The sequence below is a fragment of the Callithrix jacchus genome, chromosome X (assembly GCF_049354715.1).
Source record: "Callithrix jacchus isolate 240 chromosome X, calJac240_pri, whole genome shotgun sequence".
Lineage (NCBI taxonomy): Eukaryota > Metazoa > Chordata > Mammalia > Primates > Cebidae > Callithrix > Callithrix jacchus.
In genome coordinates this window covers 111,389,844-111,412,406 of record NC_133524.1, presented here as the reverse complement: position 1 = coordinate 111,412,406, position 22,563 = coordinate 111,389,844, and the positions used below count along the sequence as shown (strand labels likewise).

Here is a 22,563-nt window from a genome sequence, read left to right as displayed (position 1 = left end):
AATAATCTTTTATTTGGAGGGGAAATAAAGCATCATGAAAAATGTGTAGATTATTAATGTCTTGATATTATTTAAATCATTAAATTATTCTTGTTATTAATGTTTTAGTATTTTTTTCATGTCCCTTTTTGGTACTTTATTTGCTTTTTTATTTCATAGACTTTATTTTTCAGAAGTTTTAGGTATACAAAAAAATTGAGCGGATTGTACAATTACCCCATATTTCTTTTCTCCAGCTCATAGTTTTCCTATTTTTAGCATCTTACATTTTTGTAATGATTTTTTACAATTAATAATATGGTATCCTTGATGATGATGAAAATTGATGAAGCAATACTTCATTATTAAAATCTATACTTTACATTAGGGTTCAGTCTTTGTGTTGTATAGTTGTATGTGTTTTGACAAATGCATTTGTCATGTATGCATCATCACAGTATCACATAGAAGAGCTTAACTGCCCTGTAAATTCTCTATGTTCCATGTATTAATCGCTCTTTGATATGGTTTGGCTCTCTATCCCCACCCAAATCTCATATTGAATTGTAACCACCCTGTGTCAGGGAGGGACCTGGTAGGAAGGAGGTGATTGGATCATGGGGATGGTTTCCCCCATGCTGTTTTCGTGAGAGTGAGTGGGTTCTTATGAGATACGATGGTTTTTAAGTGTGTAGCATTCCCCTCCCACCCTCTGCCTTGTGAAGAAGGTGCTTGTTCTTCATGTTCTGCCATGATTGTGTTTCCTAAAGCCTCCCCAGTGATGCAGAACTGTGTGTCAATTAAACCTGTTATCTTTATACATTACCGATTCTCAAGTAGTTTTATATACCAGTGTGAGAATGGGCTAATACAGAAATTTGGTACCAAAGAAGTGGGGCATTGCTATAAAGATTACTGAAAATATGGAAGCAACTTTGGAACTGGGTAGTGGGCAGAAGCTGGAATGTTTTGGAGGGCTCAGAAGAAGACTGGAATACGTGGGAAAGTTTGGAACTCCCTAGAGACTTGTTGAATGGTTGTGATGCCATGGTGATATTTACAACAAAATCTAGGCTGAGGTGGTCTTAGATGGACATGAGGAAGTTATTGGGAACTGAAGCAAAGGTCACTCTTGCTATGCTTTAGCAAGGAGACTGGTGGCATTTTGCCCCTGCCCTAGAGATCTGTGGAACTTAGGACTTAAAAGAGATGATTTAGGGTATCTGGCAGAAGAAATTTCTAAGTAGCAAAGCATTCAAGGTATGACCTGGCTGTTTCTGAAAGTGTTCAGTTATATGCATTCACGAAGAGATGGTCTGACATCGGAACTCATGTTTAAAAGAGAAGAGCATAAAAGTTTGGAAAATTTGTAGCCTATATGGTAGAAAAAAAAACATTTACTGGGAAGAAATTCAAGCCTGCTGCAGAAATTTGCATAAGTTAAAGAGGAGCCCAAATGTTATTTTCCAAAACAATGGGGAAAATGTCTCCAGGGCATTTCAGAGATCTTCAGGACAGCTTCCCCTGTCACAGACCTGGAGGCTTACTATGGAAAAATGGTTTCATGTTCTGGGTCCAGAGCTCCACTGCTCTGTGTGGCCTCAGAATATGGCGCCCTGTGTCCCAGTCACTCCAGCTTCAGCTGTGGCAAAAAGGGGCCAAGATGCAGCCTTTAATGTTCCTTCAGAGGGTGCAAGCCCCAAGCCTTGCTGGCCTCCACATGGTGTTGGGCCTGTGGGTGCTTAGAAGACAAGGGTTGAGGTTTGAGAATCTCTGCCTAGATTTCAGAGGCTGTATGGTAATGCCTGAATGTACATGGAGAAGTCTGCTGCAGGGCCGGAGCCCTCATGGGTAACCTCTACTAGGGCAGTGTAGAGGGGAAATGTGGGGTTGGGGACCTACACGGAGTCCCCACTGGGGCACTGCTTAGTGAAGCTGTGAGAAGATGGCCACCATCCTCCAGACCTCCAGACCGACAGCTTGTACCAAGCACCTGAAAAAGCTGCAAGTACTCAGTGCCAGCCCCTGAAACCAGCCATGGGGGCTATTCCCTGAAAAGCCACAAGGGCAGAGCTGCTCAAGGCCATGGGAACCTGCCCCTTCCATCAGTGTGCCTTGGATGTGAGACATGGAGTCAAAGGAGATTATTTTGGAACTTTTTAAATGACTTCCCCGTTGGATTTTGGACTTGCATGGGGCCTGAGGCCCTTTCATTTTGGCCAGTTTCTCCCATTTGGAATGAGTGTATTACACAATGCCTGTACCTCCATTGTATCTAGGAAGTAACTAACTTGATTTTGATTTTACAGGCTTGTAGATGGAAGGGACTTGCCTTGTCACAGATGAGACTTTGGAGGTGGACTTTTGACTTAATGCTGGAATTAGTTAAGACATTGGGGAACTGTAGAGATGGAATAATTGAGGCCATCGTTTATTTGCCATCATATTTATTTGCCATCATATTGCCTAGCTTTTTCATGCTTTGTGTATTTTTATGTTGGTTTCTGCTCATCTGACTTCATAGCTATATCTTTTTTTTTTTTTTAATTACTTTCGTGTGGATGGGGGACTTTTTTCTTGAAGATGCAACAATGATGTTGATTGGGTAGGACCTTCTGTCTTTGCTTCCAGGTGCATGCAGTAGTGAAGAATCTGTATGGCTATCCTTATTGTGTTAATATGAGGTTCTTGGTGGGGACTGTGGTGAAGTTGTGCTTGTCACTAGAATGCCTGATGGGCCCATCATCAGGTTTTTTTGAGGTGAAGTCTCAAAAAAACAAAAGTCACCCAGTCTGTAATGCAGTGGTGCGATCTCTGCTCACTCACTGCAACCTCCACCTCTGGGTTCAAGCGATTCTCCTGCCTCAGCCTCCCGAGTAGCTGGGATTATAGGCACATGCCACCACACTCAGCTAGTATTTTTGTGTTTTTAGTAGAGGTGGGGTTTCACTGTGTCATCCAGGATGGTCTCAAACTCCTGACCTTGTGATCCACCCACCTTAGCCTCCCAAAGTGCTGGGCTTACAGGCATGAGTCACCATGCCCAGCCAGGTTTATGTCTATCCTTGTGACCCGGGACAGCATATGCTAGTTCCTGTGTTGGCAGTTTCCAGGCAGGCTAATAATTTTGGCATCTGGCTGGCTTTCTCAGATGCTAGTTTTAGTAGAAGTATACCAGGCAGATAAGCAGGCTCTTGAGCTCCTGAGCGGCTGGGGTAGTGTGGGTGATAGAGGTAGAGGTGGTGGTAAGATGATCTCCTAGTTCCCATGCACTGTGCTCTTGTGCTGGAAGTGGTTGCGACAGGCCATGCAAACTGGCTTCTAGGCCAGAAGGTGGTGCTTGTAGCTGAGACTGTAGAAGTAGGGTGTTTATGCCCAGTCTCTGTCTCCTAGAAGTGTTCATGTGTCCCTGGTGGTTGATTGGGTTGTGGAATGCCCCAGAGCCTGGGCCCCAACAGCGTTTGGCATAGGGTTAGGGGGATGAAGCTGGGTGGATCCAGATTGGGCAAGCTTGTACTTAGCACCTACCAATAGCAAGTGCATGCATCAGCCATGATGTGGGGGTGGGGTGGGCAGTATAGTCCTCAGGCCTCTGGTGAAATGCTTGGGTGAGAAGTAACTGCTGCTGTGCTGAGGTCCTGCCATGGGTGCCAGGGAGGATGAGCCCACTACCGTCCCTCCCCCATCCCAGCTGTGGCAGCCAACCAGGCTGTTCTGTTATGGCAGTTTGCACCCAGGCCATAATTCAACCATGAGCCATTGAAGCCAGCACCCAGCTCAAGACCAAGCCTCTTCAGTAACTCATCCTGCTCGGGATTGGAGCATGGGGAGCCTGGTTCCAATACCAGAGGCTGGAGCCCATGTATGCCATGTCTGATTCTCAGTTTTGGTTGTGGGATCCCCATCCCTGCTCAAGCCCCTGCTCTGCAAGATGCAGCCTGATCTTCCCCAATGGCCAAGAATGGTACTGCAGATTCCCAGGACCACTCATAGTTTGCTAAGAGCTAGGATCAAGAATGGCATCTTACTGTGACTACTTAGTTCTCAGGAAGGGTGTGGGACCCAGGGCATGTTACCTCCCTGGGGCAGTTCCTTCTCACAGTCTCCTGGATGCCCCCTAAATCAGATTCAGGATTTGGATGGGTCAGGATGGTTTCCTGTAGCCTGGACTGTATGATTCCCAGTGGGGAAGTGGACTGGAGAAAGATACTCTCTCTTGTATTAGGGATTCATTGCCAGTTCCCAGACTGTCCTGACCACACAGTCTCTGCTTTCCTTCTCATTCCTAGATTTTGGAGTTTCTTTTCACTTTTTCTGTTGAACCCCGTGTTCCCTCCTGGATAATGTATTCAAAGTGTGATTGTCTGTCTACCATTTGGTTTTTCGAAGTGGATGAGGTGTGCTGGAAATAGTTCTAATCAGTTATCTTGGAAAAAAAAGGTCAGCTTTTTGAACTTGTTTGATCTCTTCATATGGTTACTGTGTTTTCTCATGACCATTATTTTCAGCCTTTTCTGCTTGCTGTTTTTTTCTCTACTCACTTTCTAAGTGTAGGCCTTCCTGATAGCCAATTTTTGATCTTTCTAATTTGATACTCTGATATTAGGTGATGTCCTACATTTCTGTGATTTAACAGAAGTAACCATATTCCTACAACTTTCATGTTTTTTTTTTTTTTTTTTTTGAGACAGTCTTTCTCTGTCACCCAGGCTAGAGTGCAGTGGTGCCATCACAGCTCACTGCAACCTCTGCCTCCTGGGTTCAAGTGATTCACCTGCCTTAACCTCCTGAGTAGCTGGGATTACAGGCGTGTGACACCACACTCAGCTAATTTTTATAATTTTAGTAGAAATGGGATTTCACCATGTTGGTCAGGCTGGCCTCGAACTCCTGACCTTGTGATCTGCCCACTCTCCACCCAAAATCTAGTTGGTTTAAATGAGCAGAATGATCCATTTTTCCATTTTAGGTGAGCAGATGTTTATGAAAGATCTCAGAACTGTTTACCTCATTTATCAGGAAAGTTTACATGGAAAGAAGCTATTAATCAAATGTCTACTTGTAAATGTAAGACGACTAGGACTCAGGCTTATATCTTATACTTTTAACATGAACTTGTTGAAAGAATCGTTAACAATTTCAAAACTAAATTAAACAAATCTTAAGTTTTTCCCGGCAAAAACATAAAAGTGGAAATTATAACAAGAAATTCTTAAAAAATAAAAACAACTGTTCCTTATACTAGTTCTTGAGTAGTTACCATAGAACAGGTTCTTTTTGTTACTTTCTTTGAAAAGAGATTTTTGGTCCCAAGTCTGCTCCTGCTTGGTATCTGCTTCGGCCTTCCTCTCTCTCCAAGCGGCTTCCTAGATGGCCTCTGGGAACCCTGGAGCCCGACTGGCTGTAAGAATCATGTGGTGGAGGGCTGCCCCTTTCTATGGGCGGAGGGAGCCATGATCCTCGTCTGCCTACTTGGTCTTGGCCCCTCAAGTATCGGTCGCTCTGGATGTAAATTTTGCTGTAACTGTCGCGGCCGTTGCGGCCCTGGTACTCCTTGTAGTGGCTTCCTCCTCCAGAGTGGCCTCCTCCTCCACTCCTCCTGTAACTGCCGCTGTAACTGTTGTGGCCCCCAGTGTAGGCATCGAGTGAGCGGTGCCGGTACTTCTTGTAGAGGTCTCCTCCTCCATAGTGGTCGCTCCAGCTGTAACTATTTCTGTAATTGTCACGGCCCCTGCTGTAGGCATCTAGGGAGCGGCCCCCTCTGTAGGCCTTGAGGGAGCGGCCCCTGCCGTAGGCTTCCAGCGAGCTGTCCCCTCCGTCGGCGTCGAGGGAGCGGCGCCCTACATAGGTGTCAACGGAGCGCCCCCCTCTGTCAGTGTCAAGCGAGCGGCCCCTGCCGTAGGCCTCGAGGGAGCGGCCCCCACCATAGGCGTCGAATGAGCGGCCACCGCTGTAGGCTTCCAGCGAGCTGCCCCCTCCATCGGCATCGAGGGAGCGGCGCCCTCCATAGGTGTCGATGGAGCGCCCCCCTCTGTCGTTGTCAAGCGAGCGGCCCCTGCCATAGGCCTTGAGGGAGCGGCCCCCACTGTAGGCTTCCAGCGAGCTGCCCCCTCCGTCGGCGTCGAGGGAGCGGCGCCCTCCATAGGTGTCGACGGAGCGCCCCCGTCTGTCGGTGTCAAGCGAGCGGCCCCTGCCGTAGGCCTCGAGGGAGCGGCCCCCACCGCAGGCGTGGAACGAGCGGCCCCCGCTGTAGGCTTCCAGCGAGCTGCCCCCTCCGTCGGCGTGGAGGGAGCGGCGCCCTCCATAGGTGTTGACGGAGCGCCCCCCTCTGTTGGTGTCAAGCGAGCGGCACCCGCTGTAGGCTTCCAGCGAGCTGCCCCCTCCGTCGTCATCAAGCGAGCGGCCCCCACCTTCGGCGTCGAGGGAGCGGCCCCCTCCATAGGCGTCGATGGAGCGCCCCCCTCCGTAGGTGTTGAGCGAGTGCCCCCCTCCATAGGTGTCGAGCGAGCGGCCCCGGCTGTACGCGTCTGGGGAGCGGCCCCCGTACTCGTCATGGCGGCCTTCTCTTACATAAGATGGCGGTGTTCCCTGCCTGGGGGCGGTGCTGTACGGGTCCCCGCAGCTCTCAAAGGGCTCTCGGTAAGGGCTTCTGCTTGGATGATCTGCATAGTCACGGTCGCGACCCTTGTAGCCGTCTCGGTGGCCATGGCCTCTCGAGGGACAGTAGCCCCAGACACTGGAGTGGCCATAATGATGGCGGCTGTACTCTCTGGGTGAGGGAGCAAAATCCCGGGAGTCGTAGTAGTATCGGCTCGAGTAGCTGTCTCTGGGCGTCTGCCAGCCCAGGTAGGGGTGGTAGTGTGGAGGCTCCCAGCAGGGCAGGCCTGAGCAGCCGCCTCGCTCCCCCAAGGCTAGGGTGTTTCCCTGCATTTCACTGCCACCGCTGCGAGCTAGGCCCCATGGTGCGGCCCTCTTGCGGCGTGGGCTGGCCCAGTGCAGTACCGGCTGCAGCCTGTGCTTCATGGGCATTTGGGCTCTGTAGCGCCTCACGTAGCCGCCATTATCATTGGGCCTGCCCCATGATGGGGGTCGCCACGGGCTGCCGCCACCCCCACGGATCCCGCGCGGGAACATTGGGTGGCTGTAGCTGCTAGGGGGCCTCGGGCCCCACCGGCTGCTCTGGAACGCCGGTTTCATGGCCTGGGCCACCCTTATGGACTTACCATCCAGGTAATTGCCATTCATATCTCTGGCGGCAGCCCTGGCGTCTTCCGGGCTTTCAAAGGTGATGAACGCAAAGCCCCTCGACTTCATGGTTTCTCGGTCTTTCATCAGGTCCACCTTGACGATGCAGCCATACTTGCTAAACTCTGCCCTGAGGGCTTTCTCGTTGGTTTTGAGGTTGAGGCCCCCAACGAAAAGCTTCCCCGGGAGATCCACTTCCATCATGTCTGCCTGTGGAGTGGTCGCTCAGAGGCAGTGTGAGGGAATGAGGCAGTGGGAGGGGATGAGGCGGCGCGAGGGGATGAGGCGGCGCGAGGGGATGAGGCGGCGCCAGTTGCGGACTTGGAGCGCTCTTTATTGAGGGCGGCTCCTACTGGTTGGGGGTGTATATCTCAAGAAGAGAAAGTGTCTTACGTCATAGTTCTTGGGAACACCCACATTTATGATACAGGTAGAGGAAAACCTAGCAAAAGAAAATAAGAAGTAGGCAGAGAGGTGTTAGGAAGAGATCCCAGAATTATAGTCTTCTAAGCCAAAGGAAAATAATATTTCCAGACATATGGAATGGTTATTGATATGTTGGTTGTTGGTATTGGTGAATGTGAGAGTGCATAGAAACCAGTTTGTAGTGCCTTGAGAAGTCTATGGTAAGTAAGAAATTTAGTTGTGTTGTGGATTTATGTAAGTTTGGCTGTGAAAGAAGAAGAGGCAGATGGAGGGGGGTGCGGGATCGTGGGAGGTATTTTTGTGTTTGCTTTTAAGGATTAGATATAAATCTTCATTGCTATTTTAAAAGACATAGCATGTTTGGATTTTAGACATATTGAAGCATATGAAGTATGCTTAGTTAATAAACATGTATTCTATGAGTATTTTTTTTTTTTTGAGACAGAGTCTCGCAGTGTTACCCAGGCTGGCGTGCAGTGGCATGATCTCAGCTCACTGCAACATCCACCTCCTGGGTTCAAGCAATTCTCCTGCCTCAGCCTCCTGAGTAGCTGGGATTACAGGCACCCACCACCACATCCAGCTAATTTTTGTGTTTTAGTAGAGACAGCATTTTGCCATATTGGCCAGGCTGGTCTCCAACTCCTGAGCTCAAATGATTCTCCTGCCTTGGCCTCCCAAACTGCTGGGATTACAGGTGTTAGCCACTGCACCTGGGTGTATGAGTGAATTTGTTAATGATATTTTTTTCCCCTCAAGGGTAACATTGTCTATTTTAAAATATTTTAAGTAGTTGCTTAGATTCTAAGTGATTCAGCAAGTGTGAAAATAGTTATTTTAATTACCATAGATATAGGTATATGTCTAATACTCAGACACTTTTTTTTCCAGATCTTTCCAGAAATCGTTTTACAGAAATTCCTTCTGATGTCTGGTTATTTGCACCCCTGGAAACATTAAATTTATATCATAATTGCATCAAAACCATTCCTGAAGCCATTAAAAATCTGCAGATGTTGACATACCTTAACATTAGGTAAGGAAACAAAAATAAATTTTGTTTTTTATTGTCATTCTAATTCTTTTTTAGTAGCAAAGGAATATGTTTGATATGGCTGTGTAGCTTAAATTTATCTCAATAGTATCTTATTTGTGTTTTTCATATGTTCATGTTATTTTGTAGGTTTTTATCTTGTTCTTGAGAGTGGAGCTTCTCAAACTTTAACACATAGGAATTACCTTGGGATCTGTTAGAATGCAGATTCTAATTTCTTAGGTCTGTTGTGGGGTCTGCATTTCTAATAGGCCCCTTGGCAATGCCCATGCCTACCTGCTGGTCCTTAGACCTCAGTTTGTATAGCAAGGCTTTACACTATAAATATTTTCCTGAAATTATAGCATCACAATACAGATTTTACATGCATCCTTAGATATGTGAAACAAAGAAACAGTGCTTGAGCTATTTTTTCTCACTTTTATGACCTCTTGCTTCTACTTCAAGTATGGTTAGAGTGGGATGGGAATGTTGAAAGGTTTGGAAGTGGATGACAGTTCGTATTTATACTTAGTAAGTGCTTATCATGTGCCAAGCAGTATTCCAAATGCTTTACCCATATTACCTTATCTAGTTTTCATGACAGCATTTTGAGATAGGTATTATTGTTATCCCTGCATTACAGATGAGGAAACTGGGTTAAGCTCTTTGTCCAGATTCATAGATATATGCAGCAAGTGGTAGAGCCAAGATTAAAATCAAAGCAGTATGACTGTAGAGCTCTCATTCATACATAGCTCTTACCCTATGTATATAAAAGAGTGAACACTCAATAAGTATAAGACAAAACTTTCCCTGCCAAATCAGTAACATTGAATGAAAATTGATATATTTTGACTTAATTTTAGAATTTGTTCTTTTTTTATTCAGTTGGAAGGGATAATCTCCTCATTAACCAAGTTGTCTAAATTCACATATAGAGGAGTAATAACTATAATATACATAAATGATAATGTTCTCATCTCACTTCTTTTATATGACTCCTCCAGTGATATTACCTGACAGTACATGCTATTTTAACTGAAACCACTTTACACTGCCAGGTGCAGTGGCTCACACCTGTAATCCCAGCACTTTGGGAGGCCGAGGTGGGCGGATCACAAGGGTCAGGTGTTTGAGACCAGACTGACCAACATGGTGAAACCCCATCTCTATGAAAAATACAAAAATTAGCCGGGTGAGGTGACAGACACCTGTAATCCTAGCTACTCGGAGGCTGAGGCAGGAGAATAGATTGAACCCAGGAGGCAGAGGTTGTAGTGACCTGAGATCACGCCATGCCCTCCAGTCTGGGTGATAGAGCAAGACTCTGTCAAAAGAAAAGAAAAAAGAGAAGAGAAGAGAAAAAAGAAAAGGAAAGAAAAAAGAAAAGGGAAAAGGAAAAGAAATGTGTGAGAGAAATTTCCTTCCATATATATCAATCCTTGTTCTCTAAGTAGGTATAAATCTCCTTGGCCTGGCATAAGGGAGGTTTGTGGAAAGTGAGGTATGTTTAAGTTTTGTCTTTGTTTCTGTTTCATTTTGTTCTTTTGCAGAAAAAATGATTTGCCAAAAACTGAATTATATTTCTCCCTTAACAAATATGGTAATCTTAGTTTACTAAAACTTTCTCTGATTCTATCCTGTTGTGATCTGTAAGAGTCAACTTTGATTGTTTTTTATAGTCATAAAAATCTTTGAGCAAACTATATTGAAATAACATTTGTTCTAGTGACTGATTTCCTCTTTAAAGCATGTAGTAAAAAAAATGACAATTAATAACTTATTAGCTAGTATGAAGAAACCAGATTCTCATGAAAGATGATTATGTGTTAACTCAATGAATAGATATATTTTTTGAGTCTTGTTCTGCCTCCCAGGGTGGAGTGGTGCCATCTTGGCTCACTGCAAACTCCACCTCCCAAGTTCAAATAATCCACCTGCTTCAGCCTCCTGAGTAGCTGGAATTATAGGCACCCCACCAGGCCTGGCTAATTTTTAGTAGAGACAGTGTTTCACCATATTGGCCAGGCTGGTCTCAAACTCCTGACCTCAAATGGTTTGCCTGCCTCGGCCTCCCAAAGTTTTGGGATTACAGGCGCGAGCCACTGTTTCCGCCCTGAATATGCTTTTTAAGGGAAGAAAATAAGCTGATTTTAAGCTATTTTTGGCCTGAAGAAGTATTAGAATGAGTTTGCCATTATTTCTTCCATGTATTTATTTATTTTGCTGAAAATATCTTAATAAACTTATAAGATAATTTTTCAACTCTTCTCTCTTCCTATATACTACCCCCCTTTTTTAGTAGAATCCTACAGAAGGATCCTTGTGTGCCCTGGTGTGAAGGGGCCCAGAGGGACCGTTTTTCCAAGGAGCCTACTAGACCCTGAAAATATGAAGGATTATGACAGGACCCTAGCACATTTGATATTCCAGCAGCCTGGCCAGTATTGCTAGTTGAGGGGCATTGCCATTTTTTGTTTGTTTGTGCCATGTGATTAAAGCCAGTCTAGTGTTTCTGGATGTCCTTTGCCAGAGAAAAGATGAGGTGAAGGGTCTTGAAGTCTCCCTCTTGGGTAACACTGGACTTTTGTTGCTGTGTATGTTATACAGAATGCTACATACAGGTTTATAAACGTCACTTTGAAAAATAGGAAAAATAATAGCTTATTGCTTATCAATGCTTGTTAGTATGTAAATGGAATGGCAAAATGTGTATTTTCATAAGGGGTTTTTTGGATTTTGGCATATAAATTTGACCATAGTAATTTGAGGGCCGAGGCCCCAGAGCCAGATTGCCTGGGTTTGAATCCTGCCTCTCCCACTTTACAGCTGTGTGACTTTGAGCAGTTTACTTAAACTCTTTGTGACTATTTCATGATCTGTAAAGTGGGTATCATTGTGAGAGTTAATTCACATGAGCTGCTCTTTAATGTTAGTTATTATATTTAAATGTATCTACAGAGATGAGAATGTTTTTACCAACTTTGAGCTGAGATAAAGGTGCTAATAGGCTGTTAAACTTTAAAAGGGAATGGGTTAGGGTTACTACATGTTTTTGAAGATACAGTCCTATTCATTCTTTTATAAATTTGAACATAGTGCATGCATATTTATTCCTGGAGACTTTCCTTAGCATAGAAGTATTGAATATACAAGACATATTAAGGAGCAAGGTTCTGACATTCTTGAGCTCAGTAGAATCATTCCGGGTTTTTGAGAAGTGATGGTGTGTAGAGCAGTATCATAGGTCTGACTGCATAGGCTTTGCTATGCTATGGATCTCTGCTGTACTTGGGCAAGTCACTTAAGCAGTTTTAACTTTCATTTTCTGATTTGTATAATGAAGATAATAACTACTTGATCTTGTGTTGTTAATGTGAGAATTTAATGAGACAGTGCGTATAAGAAATTTAGCACTGTGCCTGATGCAAAGTGAGCACTCAGTGATTATTATTACTTAGTGATAGAATATTATTTACTTACAAAGTGATTTCTTCTTTTTTAATATGTCACATTTCATACGTATTTCTCATAATGAGACTATCTGATTCTTTTCAGTCGAAATCTTTTATCAACATTGCCAAAATACCTATTTGATCTTCCCCTTAAAGTTTTGGTCGTCAGTAATAATAAACTGGTATCCATTCCAGAAGAAATTGGGAAGTTAAAAGATTTAATGGAGTTGGTGAGTAAATAGTTATATTAATTGAATGTAATATGCATAATATATGCACTTTTACATTTTGGAAGATTATTATTTTATAGAATTTCATTTTAATTTTTTAAAAAAGTATTACCTTTGTATATGTCTCAATTCAGTAAGACTTAGTAAAATCTTGAGCTACTGTATGTCTGAGTTTTCCCAGTCACAAAATAGCATGGTTCTTTCTTAGTCCTAGTGATGTTAGAAGGCTTGCTTACAAACTTTAAGAAATACTTTTCAAATGAATAAGCATTTGTTTACCCATTTTATGGACAGTAAAGGTCTTAGAGAAAAGCTAAGGGAATTTATTAAATAGGCTTTTGTAAGACTATGATATATCCTTAGAGAAAGGAGGTAGAAGAAAGTGTCTACAAACAGTAGAATTTGCAACATAACTTCCTCACTGTTTGCTTATGTGATAATACTTTTTAGACTGAAATAAATGGTAAGACGCCATTATATGCAATTGATTATAGAAATACAGAATAATTTAAATTAATTACCTGGGACATAACATTTTAGGTATTAAAGGACATTGAATTGTGAGAGAAACATATTCAGATCCTCAAACCTTTGAGCTATTTTTTATATCTTTTGTTTACCTCTACTTTACACAGTGTACCATGCTGCTTGTTTTTCTTTACTTTTATCTTGAATGATGCTTTGCTAATAAATAGATACTTTTAAAGTATTCTTTTTGTTTTTTTTGAGACAGAGTCTTACTCTGTCACCCAGGCTGGTGTGCAGTGGCACGATCTTTGTCCACTGCAACCTCTGCCTCCCAGGTTCAGGCAATTCTCGTGCTCAGCCTCCCAAGTAGTTGGGATTACAGGCATGCACCACTATGCCCAACTAAATTTTGCATTTTTCGTAGAGACAGGGTTTCACTATGTTGCCCAGGCTGGTCTTGAACCCCTGACCTCAATTGATCTACTTGCCTCAGCCTCCCTAAGAGCTGGGATTACAGGTGTGAGCCATTGTGCCTGGCCTAAAGTCCTAAAGTATTCTTATGTATGACTATATTATATCCAGGGGCCCAAAAGTTTTCTTGAGGAACTTACCTCCAATTTTAAATGAGAAATTAATTTTAACAGAATGTAATGAGCAGAAATTTTAGGAGTACCTTTTATTCATTAAGGAATACCTGCATGTCTAATCAATGTCCAATTATAATACAAGGAAACTTCCTTGAATTTTACCTTATGTTTTAGAAACATATAATTTAGAGATTATAAAAGATCTTAGAAGTGATCAGATACAACCACTTCCTAATGTAGGAATCCCTGACACATCTACTGTATATTTTCAATGGTGGACAATTCTGTATGTGTGTGTGTGTGTGTGTGTGTGTGTGTGTGTACATGCATGACTGTTCTAATTCTCCTGTGCAAAACTCTATTTGTTATTACTCGTTCTTATTTTGAACCAAAATACATGCTTCTATAATTTTTTTCCATTGATCCTGGGACTACCATATGAAGAAATCAGATACTTGTAATCTGTTGTGTGCCTACTCTCCATTTTACTAAACTCTTAAGATGTGTTTTTCTGTAACTTAGACATCCTTATTACCTTTATTCCTTTGTATGACTTTTTACATTTAGCTATTTCTATTTAGAAAATGATCCCTTTAAAATCTCTCTTAATGTTATACTAAAAAATGAACAAAGATTCCAGATGTGATCTAACAAGTTTGTAATAAAAGGGACTATTATTTTCTTTTATTTGAACACCATTAATGCTTTTCAAAATTTTTTTTTTAATTTTTTATTGGATTTTAGGTTTTGGGGTACATGAGCAGAGCATGTAAGACAGTTGCGTAGGAACACACATGGCAGTGTGCTTTTCTTTCCTTCTCCCCTTCACCCACATTTGGCATTTCTCCCCAGGCTATCCCTCCCCACCACCCCCTCCCACTGGCCCTCCCCTTTTCCCCCCAATAGACCCCAGTGTTTAGTACTCCCCTTTCTGTGTCCATGTGTTCTCATTTTTCATCACCCACCTATGAGTGAGAATATGCGGTGTTTCATTTTCTGTTCTTGTGTCAGTTTGCTGAGGATGAAAGATTTTATGTCTCTGTAATTTATTTCTTTTAAATTTAGTTTTTGGCCCTATGTTTTTAATTTCATTACATGATGTAATTTTCAGATAAATGAAATGTCAAAAATAATTAGGAGTTTTAGTTTAATTCCAGCGCAGTTGTCCCTCTATGGGGTATTGGTTCCAGGATTCACCCCGTACCCAAATCCATGAATGCTCAAGTCTTTTATATACAAAGATAGTGTTTACTTACAACCTACACACGTTCTCCTGTATGCTTTAAATCATGTCTAGATTGTTTATAATGCTTAATACAGTGTAAATGCTATGTGAATAGTTGTTATGTTGTATTATTTAAGGAGTAATGACAGGAAAAAAAAGTCAATATATGTTCAGTACAGGCACAACCATGCTTTTTTTTCCTGAATATTTTTGATTAGTATTTGGTAGAATTCATGAATGCAGAACCCATGGATACAGAGAACCAACTGTGTTTTTATTTAAGTAGAAAGTGTTTAAATGTTAAATACTATTTTTTTTAGTAAGTACTATGAAATTATTGTGATTTAAACTCTTGAAATCAGTAACAGTAGATGGGTAGATAGCATTAGGAGGGCTAGTTGACAGTTGTAAATCATATGTTGAATTTGTGTGTATTCCCTGTCAAACTATTTTCCCATGATACTCTTCCACATGATGTGATAATCAACAGTAATGAAATTCTATCATTAGAAACCTAGGAAATACTCTCTGGCCTCCAATCCTCTGCAGAATATTTTGTAGAACACCCACTGGTGTGGGTTCATTTTCTATGCCTGGGTGTATTTCTCTTGGGAAATGACAGCCATCTCTCAAATTTCTATGGATTTTCCATGTGGAAATCTTAAATACCTTTAGAAAGAAGCAATAATGTTTAAAGAACATTTTTGCAAACTTTTATTATCCATCATTTGAATAATAGTCTATTCTGAACATAGCAGCTAATGTGATCCTGTCAAAATATAAGTCAGATCATGTCAATCCTCTGTTCAAAAGTTTCTGGTTCCTACCCATATCTCAGAATAAAAACTAAAGTCATATCCTTCCCTCTATTCTACTCTCTCCCTTGCCCATTTCCCTCTAATTACACTTGATTCCTTGCTGTTCTTTGTAAGGTGTCAGGTGTGCTCTGCCTGAGCACATTTACTTTTATTGTTTCTTCTCTCTGGAATATTCCTTTCTTATATATTAGTATGGTTCACTCTTTTAGCTCTGCCAATCACCTTCTCTATGAGATGAGCTAGTATATCTGCTATTGTGAGCATAGCCATTTTCCTACCCTGTTGTTATTTATTTTTTAAATAGTACTTATTACCTTCTAGCATATTGTATAGTTTACTCCCCTTGCTAGCATGTGAACTCCATGAAGAGCTATGAGAGCAGGAAATTTTATTTTGTTCCTTTATATATCCCCAGTCCCTGGAACACTACCTATCAAATATTAATAGCATTCAATAAATATTTCTTGTTGAATGAAGATGCCTTAGATATTGTTTGAAAGACATGTGTAGGATATGTTTTCTTAATCATCTATAGCATTATTATATTCTTCTCTGCATGGATTTACTATTATTTTGAAAACTGAATGTATGTACTATTCTCCTCCATCCAAACTAATGCCATTTTCACTAAAAGTTGGAAATTGGTGGCAATTGCAGTAGAATAAGAATTTCATTTGAGGTGTGTCTAGAATGATTACTGTCTGACACCATGCTGTAGATTTCTCTTCTTTTTGTTGGTATTATTATAAGAAAGAGGGGAGAGAGGATAGTTCACTGCAACTGTTCTTTATTTTGTTATTATGATAATAAATAAAAACCTCAATTTGTTATTATGGAAACTTGATATTGTTTACCTTTAAATTGAGGTTTGGATTTTGACTGCAGAGATTTCCTGAGAGATACCTGAGAGATTTCCAACTCAAATCTCTTAGAATGTCTTTGAGTTATGATGTGAGTCACAAGTGTTTGAGCTTACTTCTCATTTTGTATCCCTTTGGAGAAAGCAATTTAATTAAATTGATCCTGATCATAGTCTGTTTCTCTAATGCACATTTGTAAATCCTTGACTTTCTTAGCTTCTGCCCAACGAAGTATCTCAAGACAACTACTGTAATTGACAGATTATACAATGTTTGAGAGTTGTTAGTCTTTTACTTTACCTGTACATGAAGAGTGCTGGATCATTCTTATTTCTGGTTTTGGCTGGTATGAGATGGTCTTTAGTTGAGATTTTTCAAGAGGCAGACTTATGTAGTTACTAATCTATAACCTCAAATTTTTGTATGGAAAGTTTCTATTTGCTGTGCTAGGTTGACTTCATGATATAATATAAATAGAAATCTGCCAGATAATCCATCTTTAGAGCAATGACATTAGATGGTAACTTTTGCTAGCTATTAACCATGTGCTTTAATTTAAAGATCAGAATATATATGTGTGTGTGTGTATATATATTTCTCAGTTAGCTTGTTATAATTCTGTTTTATTGTTTTCTTTAGGATATTAGCTGCAATGAGATTCAAGTCCTTCCCCAACAAATGGGGAAATTACATTCACTTAGGGAGCTAAATATAAGAAGAAATAATCTTCATGTTTTGCCAGATGGTAAGATGTTCACTATTTTTACTCACATGAATAAGAGAGTAACTACGTAAAATTTAATTAACTGTTTTTTGTTTCTGACCAGAATTAGGAGATCTTCCCTTAGTCAAGCTGGATTTCTCTTGTAATAAAGTGACCGAAATTCCAGTTTGTTACAGAAAGCTGCATCATTTACAAGTAATAATTTTGGATAACAATCCATTGCAAGTACCACCAGCACAGGTTTGTAATAAAGATATTATACATATTTCTTCTCATTTTTGATCATAATTTTATCTGTTTGTGACTGGTAAATCAAAAAGCACCTAAATCAAGAGATAATTTGTTGCTTAGGAACTGTTGTCTAAAGTTTTTCTGAGCATTAACTTTTGCATTTTGGTAGGAGTTTTAGCTTAGGCTCTAGGATAGCATTTGGAAAACCTAGATAATAACTTTCTGCTTGTGAAATGATAATTCTGGTTGTTAGTTATTTACAAAAGAGACTCTGAAGTCTCTCTATTTCCCACTCAGGTATATATCTACTTGGGATTTGTTGTGGGATTGATTGGAGCACATTTTTGGCACTGAGAGATGGAATTATAACAGGAAGAACAAGATACAAGTGGAAAATATTAATTATGACTTTTAGTTTAGTGAGAATTAAATCCATGTGGAATCCTCTAAAATGATAATTAAGGAATAAACTATGATATAAACCCATAAGGACAAGAATGAAAGAGAAGAAAGAGGACAGTAGGTAAGAGATGTCAATCTGAAAATGGAAAATAGAATAGTAGAAACTAGTGCCTTTACTTAGATTTCACAAGAGTATTTGGCTGAGGAGCACGTAGCAGTGAAATGGTACTTTATGCTGTGTGCCCTGGAAGAGGGTTTGCAGACATCCAGAAGAAAGGTTGTCTTTTTCTTCCTACAAAAGTACATTCCACTCATTCCAAAGGGTTTACCTTTCCTCATTCAACTAAAGACTGGCTAGAGGGCTGGTAGTAGCTGCTTTAGCAGAATGAAGAAAGCTGAAACTTGTGCCTGCTATGGGAGAAGGCAATCGGAAGCAAGTTGATTTACAAGTCAAACCTGGGAATGCCTTGAGTATTGGAGGAAACATGCAACTCTGAATGTAGGGATTAGGTACTGAAAACATGATGGGTTGTGGAATATCTAAGGCAGTGCTGTCCAGTAGAACTTTCTGAATGATGGAAATGTTTTATAACTGACACTGGTTCAATACTGTAGCCACTTGTTCATGTGGCTTTTGAATGCTTGGAATATAGCTAGTGCAACTAATGATCCAAACTTTACATTTTATTTTAATTTGATTAATTTAAATGTAAATTGTACATGTAACTGGTAGCTCCCATATTAAACACCACAGTTCTAAGATTTACACCCTCAGATTCTGGCCCTCAGCCCCACAGCCACAGACTATGCCTTACTTGCCTCAGCAGAAGGTCAGAATTTATTCTAAGGAATAGGTGAATCCTTAGGTTTTCTCCTTTAGCTCAGTGGCCAGATGGTGACTCACTTCTTGCCTCAGCAGAAGACTGGTATTCACTCTTTAGAGAAGCACTGTCCCACTTGTACTTGCTGTGGTGATGGGTATGTTCTATATCTGTACCATTCAATATGGTAGCCATAGTGGCTACTGAGTACTCGAAAGTATATAGTATGACAAAAGAACTGAATTTTTAGTTTGATTTTGATTTGATTAATCTACATTTAAATAGACACATGTGGAACAGAAAACCAAACACCACATGTTCTCACTCATAAGTGGGAGTTGAACAATGAGAACACATAGACACAGGGAGGGGAACATCACACACTGGGGCCTGTCAGGGAGTGGGGGGCAAAGGGAGGGAGAGCATTGGGACAAATACCTAATGCATGTGGGGCTTAAAATCTGGATGATGGGTTGATAGGTACAGCAAACCACCATGGCACATGTATACCTATGTAACAAACCTGAACATTTTGCACATGTATCCCAGAACTTAAAGTAAAATGTGGCTCGTGGTACCCTATTGGACAGTAAGCTATAAAGGGATTGAACCAGAGTCAGGGGCTCCAGGTACAGCTTATAGCAAGAGTGAGACCCAATACTGAAAACAGTGAATACTTGCATGCCGAATGTTGAGACTCTCCAGCTTGGCTCCCAGAATGCTTGCAGCCTGTCTTACATATCTCAGACAGAATTGGTGGATTTCTTCCTTAGTAAACTGCGCCAGGAGAAGAGACATATCTAGGTACTGAACTTTTGGGGTCACCTGATGAAATGGCTAGTCTGTGTCTGATCACCAGATAGGTGGAAGCTCACCATCAGGAAACTTCCCCATGTACACAGAGCTTCCAGTTTGTTTTTTATTAGCCCCTTTCAAAATTAACAGATAGATCAGGTGGTAGCTCATGCCTATAATTCCAGTACTTTGAAACCTTGGAAGGCTGAGGTAGGAGGATTGCTTGAACCCAGTAGTTGGAGGCTTCCATGAGCTGTGATCATGCCACTGTACTCCAGCCTAGACAACAGAGTGAGACCCTGTCTTAAAAACAAAACAAAACAAAACAAAACAAAACAAAAAAGGGCTGGGTGTGGTGGCTCACACCTATAGTCCCAACACTTTGGGAGGCCGTGGCAGGCAGATTGCCTGAGCTCAGGAGCTTGAAACCACCCTGGGAAATATTGTAAAACCCTGTCTCTACTAAAATACAAAAAAATTAGCTGGGCATGGTAGTGCACGCCTGTAGTCCCAGCTACTCAGATGGCTGAGGCACAAGAATCGCTTGAGGCCCAGAGGTGGAGGTTGCAGTGAGTCGAGATCGTGCCACTGCACTCCAGCTTGGGCTACAGAGTAAGACTCTGTCTAACAAAAGAAAATGATCAGACACCCACGGATCATTAGACATTGCAAGAATAATCTCTAACATGAAAGAGACCAAAACACCAAAAGGCCTTCATTAAAACAAAAGGGAGCACATTAATTTTTGTGTGTGTATATCCAGAAATATTTGTAAACTATATATCTGATAAGGGGTTAATAGCCAAAATATATAGGGAACTCATACAACTCAATAGCAAAAAAATTAATAATAACCCAATTAAAAAATAGGCAAAGGACTTGAATAGACATTTTTTCAAAGAAGACATACAAATGACCAACAGCTGTATGTAAAGATGTTCAGCATTTCTAGTCATCAGAGAAATGTCAATCAAAGCCACAATGAGATATTTCTTCACACTTGTTAGGATGCCTATTATCAAAAAGAAAAGATAACCAGTGCTGGCAAGGATATGGAGAAAAGGAAACTGTTGTACAATATTGATGGGTATGTAAAATTCTACAGCCATTATGGAAAACAGTATAGAGCTTCCTCAGAAAACTGAAAATAGAGCTATCATATGATATTGCAATCCTGTAACTGGGAGACAGGAGCAGGGCTGCAGGGATGTTCCAAAGGCGCTCATTGTTCCCCGATCAGATATGTTTTTTCCAGGTCCTTGGCCTTTTACTCACCCAAGAATGAGGAGGAGACCCAGATGGTGCCGTGATATTGTTCAAGTAAATATTGAACCCAAAGAGCTTTAGGGAAAAGCTATTTATTAGGCAGGGAAAGAGAAATAGACAGACAGACAGAGAAATAGATAGAGAGCTCCCACCCTGTCGTGGGAGGGAATCCAGAGATGTAGTCCCTATAAGTAAGGGAGTAGGAGGGATTTTAACCCCAGAGTTACTCCCACCCCATTCAAGTTCTTGTCCAGTGAGGGGAGCTTTTCCAAACTTCCTCTGGAGTGATTGATCTTTGACTCTGTTGCTGGATTGACTGCCTGGCTTGCAACAGAGGCCCTCCTTCCAAGGCTTTTGGTGGGCTTTCTAAACAAAGGGAGCTCACCTGGGCTGCTTACCCTTCCCACGTGGGAAAGTTAGACAAAAAACTCTAGTCTCCCAGATGGGAAGGTGAATGAAGGTATGGCACTGGGAAGTTTTTGCCTTTAACCATGCTCCTTGTGGACCTGGGAAGAAAAGTTAACATAGTCCTTTAATCCCACTTCTGGGTATATATCTGTAAAAGATAGAAAAACAAACCAAACTGTTTTTCTAGTCTAACCCTCAATACAAAATACTTCACTTCTGGTCACCAAAATGTGTGGAGATTTCTTCATACCACCAAGCAGTTCTCCAGCAGACATTGACTGGGTGTCCTATAATTCAATTGAATTCTGACACTACCTGGAGTCAACATCAGATCCCATAGGTTAAGAGCTCAGTCCCACAGACTGCTCATCTATACTTCTGACTGAACAGCTATGAATTCAGGTTCCCATGACCCCCTCCTCATATTCAATTAATTTGCTAGAGTGGTTCACAGAACTCAGGGAAACACTTTATTTACTATTGCTGATTTATTACAAAGTATACAAATGAATAGCCAGATGGAAGAGATGGATAGGACAAGGTATGTGAGATGGGGTGCCAACTGAAGGGGTAGAGAGGGGATGATCCCTTTCTTCCCCATTGTAAGGGTCATGGCTTATACCCCTATAACAAAAAACAAGTAAACAAGATAAAAGGATAAAAAATTTATTTGATATAGTTTTACGTGACACTGGAGCCTTCAGAATGCGGACCCAAAGATATAGAGAAAGTTAACTGACTTATGCTTAGATTCAACTGAGACTGGGACAGTGATGTAAAAATGTGATTGGACAAAAAAAAAAAAAAAAAAGAGTATAAGCTAACGGTAATAGTTGGAGTGGGAGAACCTAGCAAGGCCTTTTCTTGGCGTCTCTGTTGTAGCGTTTGTTCCTCCTGCATATAGGATAGGACTCCTCTGGAATGAGGGTTTTAATTTCTTTATGACCAGTGGTTACACAGAAAGTTAGGGGAAGCTTAGAGTAATATTTTTAGGCTTTATGGCTTGCTTTGGAAAAGAAGGGGTTCTAGTGCCTATGACTGGCCTTGGGGAAGAGAAATTCTTGTTTCCATGACTTGTCCCTGGTGAGAGTGAGTAGGTGAGAGACAGGGGGCCGGGAGAAAGTCAGAGAAAGACTTTGCCTCTGAGGCTGCTTCTGAGGCTTTCATTTTGGTGTATTGTTTTCTGAGACTCAACGAAGCTTCCATGCCCTCTTTGATCACGCCACCTTGCAGGCATCTCCATGTGTTTAGCAATTTGTAAGCTTTCTGAATCCTGTCCTTTTGGTTTTTATGGAAGCTTCATTGAGGAGGCATGATTGGTTCCATCATTGATCGTTGGTGATCAACTCAACTTTCAGCCCTTCTCTGGTTCCTGGAGGTGAGAGAGGTAGGATTGAGAGTTTCAACTCTCTTATTCCCATGGTTGTTTTTCCTGGCAATCAGGCCCCTATCCTGTGGCTATCCAGAAGCTCTCAGCCACCAGTCATTTATTAGTATACGAAAGGATACTTATCACTTAAGAGATTGTGTAGGAATTTTAGGAGCTGTGTGTAGGAAACGGGAGCTAGACCAAGTGTACATTCCTTA

General features: G+C 41.5%; 1 protein-coding gene across 9 annotated transcripts in view; it reads left to right on the top strand.

The window, feature by feature from the left end:
* LRCH2 (leucine rich repeats and calponin homology domain containing 2) overlaps positions 1-22,563 on the top strand; it is a 113,124-nt gene that overhangs the window by 33,569 nt on the left and 56,992 nt on the right. For all 9 annotated transcript variants that reach the window (XM_078363118.1, XM_078363116.1, XM_078363115.1 and 6 more), the window contains exons 2-5: positions 8,542-8,686; positions 12,245-12,371; positions 16,969-17,074; positions 17,157-17,293. In XM_078363118.1, coding sequence (XP_078219244.1) covers positions 8,542-8,686; positions 12,245-12,371; positions 16,969-17,074; positions 17,157-17,293 — 515 coding nt within the window. The remainder of the gene's footprint in view (positions 1-8,541; positions 8,687-12,244; positions 12,372-16,968; positions 17,075-17,156; positions 17,294-22,563) is intronic.